The sequence below is a fragment of the Lepeophtheirus salmonis genome, chromosome 12 (genome assembly GCF_016086655.4).
Source record: "Lepeophtheirus salmonis chromosome 12, UVic_Lsal_1.4, whole genome shotgun sequence".
Taxonomy (NCBI): Eukaryota; Metazoa; Arthropoda; class Copepoda; order Siphonostomatoida; family Caligidae; genus Lepeophtheirus; species Lepeophtheirus salmonis.
The window spans coordinates 10,867,855-10,874,427 of record NC_052142.2 but is presented as its reverse complement, the minus strand read 5'-3'; the positions used below and the strand labels follow the sequence as shown (position 1 = coordinate 10,874,427).

The 6,573-nt window shown below is 30.8% G+C and overlaps 1 protein-coding gene and 1 long non-coding RNA gene across 10 annotated transcripts in view; one reads left to right on the top strand and one right to left on the bottom strand.

The window, feature by feature from the left end:
• Positions 1-382: 382 nt before the first annotated feature.
• Positions 383-1,296, top strand: LOC139906731 (uncharacterized). Its single transcript, XR_011782551.1, has 2 exons — positions 383-521; positions 584-1,296. It is a non-coding gene; the product is annotated as an uncharacterized lncRNA (long non-coding RNA).
• A 631-nt stretch (positions 1,297-1,927) lies between these two features.
• The window catches only part of Cals (calsyntenin 1), a 120,404-nt gene continuing 115,758 nt past the window's right edge, over positions 1,928-6,573 (bottom strand). For all 9 annotated transcript variants that reach the window (XM_040722271.2, XM_071892037.1, XM_071892041.1 and 6 more), the window contains one exon: positions 1,928-2,575. In XM_040722271.2, the coding sequence (XP_040578205.2) occupies positions 2,546-2,575 (30 nt within the window). In that variant the 3' untranslated portion in view covers positions 1,928-2,545. The remainder of the gene's footprint in view (positions 2,576-6,573) is intronic.

Genomic DNA, 6,573 nt, shown 5'->3' with positions numbered 1-6,573 from the left:
TCATAACAAGATTCATCTATAAAATCAAGTGAACGATGAATACATCAAGTCAGACTTTAACTTTGATCTCACAACGATGCTTATTGCATGTAATATAACCTTATCCATTGCTAATCATCTACGTTCAAAAAATTTATGGAGAAATACAAGGGTAAACATATCCCTTCCCGAGGAACCATCATTAAATTAATGGAGGATGTTGTTACTGATGTCATTTATAGAAATACATATAAAATGTTTTGAGTCATCCACACCAAATGACGATCAAGTTATCAGTAAAAAGTATTTACGAATATCGAAATGGAACTCTGAATTTTGTACTATCTCACAGTAAGTATTCAATTTTTTTAAAATCTAGCCATAAAATATGATTCTATTTTAGCTAAACATATCAAGAATTATGAAACACAACTCAGTAAAGGGCAAAACAACTGCTTAAATGGTCACAACAACGGGGGTAGTAGCTTTGGATGGTTTGCAACTAGTTTGTCTGAGACTACTTACTTTGCTTTAAGACTTGGGTATGATAATTAGGTTTTCCAATATTACATAGTCAATAAATATTACTTTTTTATCACTAAAGGCTTAGCTATGGTTGATGGGCTCCAAGAAGTGGTGTTCAGAAAACTCATAAAAGGCAAAAACAACTGTTTAAATGGTCACAACAACGAGGGTAGTTACATTGGGTGTTGCATTATAATTAACAATTGTGTATATCCTTCATGATACCAGTATGTTGTTATATAAGCATACCTAAATAACGGGGGAAAATCTTTTTGATGCTCTTAATAGGGAGTAATATCGCCGGACATTACTACATAATTAGCTTTTGCTCTAAATCTTTACGATTAATTTATTTCTAACATTTTTTTATTAATATATTTATTGTCTAATTTTATGATTTTGACATTTACTTTATTATTAATAATTAGTTAGATCTCATCGGTAGAGATATATCTATCCTGTGCACAATTGTATGTAGCAACTTCCACATGAAGAAGAGGGGTGATTATCTTTTTGATTAAACTCCACGTCTCGCTTGTGTATTGTAACCTAAAGTTATGACATATTTAACTGAATTCCGATGTCAGAACAAGAAAATATTATTTGGATCAATCTATTATTTCAATATTCTGTATTTATAATTTTTTATTATTAATAGTTATATGATTTTAATTGTTTAATTTTGTATATTTAACTTAAATGTTTAATGGTTTATTTTTTAGTATGTAGATTATATTTCATTAAAGCCTTCTTTTTTAAACTTTGAGCTTCAAATATATTTCAAATACTCTACTTTGTCGGTTCATTAGCTATTATTCTGAGAATAAGGTTCATAATGAATTACAATTTCATGGAGTGTGACGTTTTCAAATCTACTGTAACGGATAAAAAACGTCGAAGTCAATTATACGTAGTATATCTTCATTAAACATTTTGCTAATAAATACATTCGTTATACCCTCAAAAATCATAATAAAGCAGGCAGATGATAATCACATCAGTATTTTAAACAATGATACCATATTTATTTTTTTCCCCCTCCTCCTCGCACGCGTTTTTCTCTACAATATTATCAACTATAATCATAGGGCAATTATAGTCACATTTATCAATTGAAGGCACTAAATTATAACAATATTCTTGAATATCTAATTCCATCCGACAAATTTTAACATAAATACCATAATTAACCACAGCATGTCTATAACATATTTGATTGTTAATATTTATAAAGTAAATAAATAAAATGGGAATTAAACAATAAATTCTTTTTACTCAAATTTAATTTGGTATTAATTTACCACATATTGACATTAATAAAAATGTAAGTACTCAAGTTTAATAATTTGTTGATATTTAAGTAAAAAAACTTGTGAAATTGATATACATTTTTAGCTACAAAAGTGAGTTAACACATCTATTATCATGCGTGTACACGTAGTACATGTATAGATTATTTATTTCTAAAAACTTTACATATTATAATCTTTAAAGTCTTTGAAGATTATTACAAGTCAGAAATTATAGAATGATATTAATCAATATATTTTTCATATTCATCCTTGTAGCCTTTAATCGGAATTACAAATACATATATATCATCAATTGTAGCTGATGTATTGTCATATTTTTTCCAACTACATACTGATAACTTTCCCTAGCAGAAATAACAAGTTATTGAGTGATAGTTATGTATTTTTATTTTGTATCTTCTTTTCCAGATGCTCGAATAGATTTAATTCCACTAGCCACTTTTTACATACTTCTTCGTTAGATACAACATCCCATAAAACATCTGTTCTCAATATCAAAATATCATTTTGTCAACATTAGAACAAGAGTTTACAATATCTATTACTCTCACTTTAGGTTGTGAAGTCAAAAATGGTTTAATAAAAATAATAGTTTTATGATTTGATTGTGCTCGAAGGTCATAGTCTCCAAACCCACGTGTTACTCCGATTGTTGCCAAGAGACGACTGCGCCTTCCTTTCCTTCGCCGTAAAGAACAGGAAATTTTAAGTCATGATGATTAATTTTTTTATAGGCCGAGCCAGTCATATGGGCATCCCTAGATTAATAAAAATATATAACTTAATAATTTTTTTATCAAAACAAAAGGAAAGAAGCTTATTAAATTATAAAAATAACAATAACGAAAATTACTTTTTTTGGTCTTTTTATTCATAATACTTCACACAACTAAAAAAAAAGAATTTTGACATGCCATACATATTCGATGTACAAACAAGGGCATATCCACTCACTAAAAAATAAGTACAATTTACTAAGTTTGACTAAATTATTTCCCAAATTCATTAATAAGATAGATTTAACATATAGTATTTTCTTATGATAATGGATATAATCTTTCCACAAAATAATACAGTTGTCAATTATTTCTATTCGAAAATCCCCATTGTCTTTTAAATGCTCCTAATTTAGTTATGTACAAGCTAACCAGTTTTCTGTTTCATCATCATAAAAACTGGATATATATAAAAATGAGTAATTGGAGCAAAGCTTCCAAGAATGGGCTTTATCAAGCATTGCAGGCCCTACAGAAACATTTTTCCCCACTTAAAGTAAATATAAAGCTCCAGTGAATTTTTTTATCCTAATAGCTATAATGAACAATATAATGTTTATTCCCTTGTATTTCGATATCTTAACATAGCAGCCCCCCTCCCTAGAAATAAGCATCCTTCCTCAAATAGATAGGTTATAATGTCAATTTTTTAGTTCCATATTTTGAAAAACAGGCAGATAATATATTATATATAATTCTAATTATATATATAATAGGGCCTCATTAATAACACTATAATGTATACGGTTTAAATTTAGTATTTAAGACCCATTCGCCTTAACCCCGGGTTCATCAAGCCTTTTCTATTGCGGGTCGGATAACTGAAAGAATGAGGAACATGGGCCACATAATCATTCTGTTCAAGCCTTGCAAGCCAGAACGAAAGTCTGGGGCAAAAAAAAAAAAAACTACTTTCAGCATTCCATACTAATCATGGGTGAGTGTTGTACAATGAACGAAAAACAAAATATTTATTTACTAAAAGTTATCAAAGAAGGAATGTTAGCACACCACAGATACATCTGACATGTTATGGACAGATCTGAATGTTAAAAACTAAGGAGCAAAATAAGGTTAGTGTGATTTGTGAAACTGAAATCTGTCTTTCAAGGTATCATCAATCTTTGGTTTTGAACTCCAACATTGAATTGAGATTTCAAATGTTCATCAGTCAATCCCGTACGATGAGATGATGTCACATAATTCATTTTTGAAAATAATTGCTCATCTAAGAAGGAAAGAACGGGAAAGAAGCGTAATTGTGGGATATCCAAATGGAGATGGAGAAAATGCATGCTGCTCCTGTAGGTACTACATGTACACTGAATATTTAAAATACATAGAACAGGACAAAAGTACTCAATAGTTATTTACAAGATAATACGCATAAAATGCACAACAATAGTAAAATTGAGGCACATAGCAATGGCGATATTTTAGTATTCTAAACATAATATTCAAATTCAAACTATATCACAGAGTTTTGTGCTCCATACGTTTAACCAAGCAAGTTCAAGTACCATCGGCTAGCCGGGGGAACTGACGTCGCGGGACATAGTTTAGTGACCCCTGGTCTTAACCTAAGGGTAGTCTTAAGCACAGAAAACAGGAATATATCATGCATCCCCGTTGATGCCCAAGAAGAAAACAATGGTGACTCTCATATTCAATAAGTTCCATAACTTTTTTCACGATCCCATGCACTTCATAAAGGAGAACAGAATACCAAATTGGAACTATGACAAAAATAATTGTAATATATAAGAAATTATTATATTTAATAATTAGCCAAACCCAACAGCACTGCCCCACATTTTATACCCTTCCCATTTAGCGCTTTATAGTTACTTATACTTTTTTGTACAGGGCCTGCGTTCACTATTATCTATTGCAGGGTTCAGTGTAGGCTCATAGGCTTTAAAAATAGCGACTTGAGCCCTAAGCGAGTCTATAAGCAAATGTTTGAGCGTATTCAGGATTATTTTTAGGTGTTGGCATAATCGAACTTTGGAATTGGTATGTCAAAAGACTAAGGATTTACAAACTTCCAAATATTTTTTTTTTTTTGTTTGTCAATGTTTCTCTAGTTTGATGTTATTATTGAAAATTATTATTTTCTTCTAAAGTGTTATATTTGACATATTTATAACTTCACTATATCATCTTGGCTAAAACTGAACTGGGTTGATCCTACAAAATATGAGATAATATCATTATTTGGAGTTTTCCCTTTGACATCTTAACTGGTGAACAAAAGAATATTATGAATAATATGAAGGACCTGAAAAACACATACACATTCCAAAAAAGTTTTTCATACTTTTATTTAATCTAAAAATAACCAATTTTTATGATTATGAGATATCTTAAAATTAAATTCAATATACTCCAGCAGAAGCAGAGTTAAGAATGGGGTATTAGTCGTAGTTTACTTATATTTGTTTGCAAACAAAGCAATATATTAATATTTATTTCCTTCCCCTCTCCCCCCCAACAGGGAGTATTTTGATACAGAAGAAGTTTATTGTTTGCCAAATAGACATAATGTCTAAAGATCCAAGACCCATTTTAAGGAATATTAACTTTATCTTTTGCTATATAGGGCCTAAAATGCTTTCAAACTAGACCGTTCCTAATTTTCTATACTCCATCATATAGTTTTACCGAGAATGGAACCTACGTACATTTGATGAAATACTTGTGGAAGGACATTAATGTTCCATGATAACAGTGGTTCGTATCGAGAGAGGTATATTTCATGCAGCAACAATTCTTAGGATAAATTATGGAAAATATGCACATCCTATTCACAATATTGAATGCGAATCCGGTTAAAACATGCAGAATATGATCGTTATCATTGCCATTAAAGTTTTTAATATAAAAAAATGATCAAATTCGTCTCAATAATAAACGGGGAAAAACCCAGAGTATTGTATAACAGCAACAAAAGACAATCAGACAAATTCGTCTTCCAATCTTTTTTTTTTTGTGAAATAATTATCTTGATAATCCCTATTCTCAATGTACATTGAAATATATAACTTTCATTTAATATTAGCCTCTTCATTCGATTTATAAATAATTTTTAATTAAAAAATTGTTAAATTTACTTCATATTGTACCGGATGCAGCAAAAAAAAACCTTTATACTTTCAATCAAGACCTTTATCAAGATGTATTTCAGCAACCAATTGTAATAGGGTATTTCAATAAAATAAAAATAAATAATATGTTTTGGCTACCCTGATCATCGATGTAGGCCATTTTGGAAGCAATGATGGCTTTCAGGCGGCTATTGAAGGCCTTGCAGCCATTGTGGATGTAGTCGTCAGATATGTCATCCCAGTGCTGGCTGACAGTGTCCTTGAGGTTGTTGATATTTGGATGACGGACGGTGCAGGCCCTTGACTCAACATGCACCCAAAAAGTGAGGTACAATGGTTTGGCATCTGGTGAGTACAGGGGCACATTTTCTTTGGCCCAAAAGGTAAGCTGTCCTCCAACCACTTCTTGGCGTTTTTGGAGAACCACTTTTATGACCAAGTAGTTAGTCTGGAACCATGGTAACAAGTCAATTATTGGTTTCTTGCCAGCGTCCAAAAGTGCGCGCACCAAAATTCGATTTTCACGTGCAGATAGCATTTCTCGGCTTCTAAGAAACTTACAAAAATCTAGCTTTTTTTTTTTTTTTTTTAGTATTTGATTGGAAAAATTTGACCACATTCACAACAACCTTGATTAATGTAACAAAAACGAAGTGATAAGATTTTTTCGCTGCACCCAGTACCTTTTAGTTGCCTATCTCCTTTTTTATTTACTACAATTGTTGAGATGAAAAATCGATGGGTATCCCAGTCTAAAGCATGGTTATAATCAAAAATGTTCAAAATGATATCCACCGGTATACTAAAAAAAAAAAAGAAAGCAAAAATTAAGACGGTAACCCTGACAATTTAAAAAAAGGTTTGGAAAGGAGA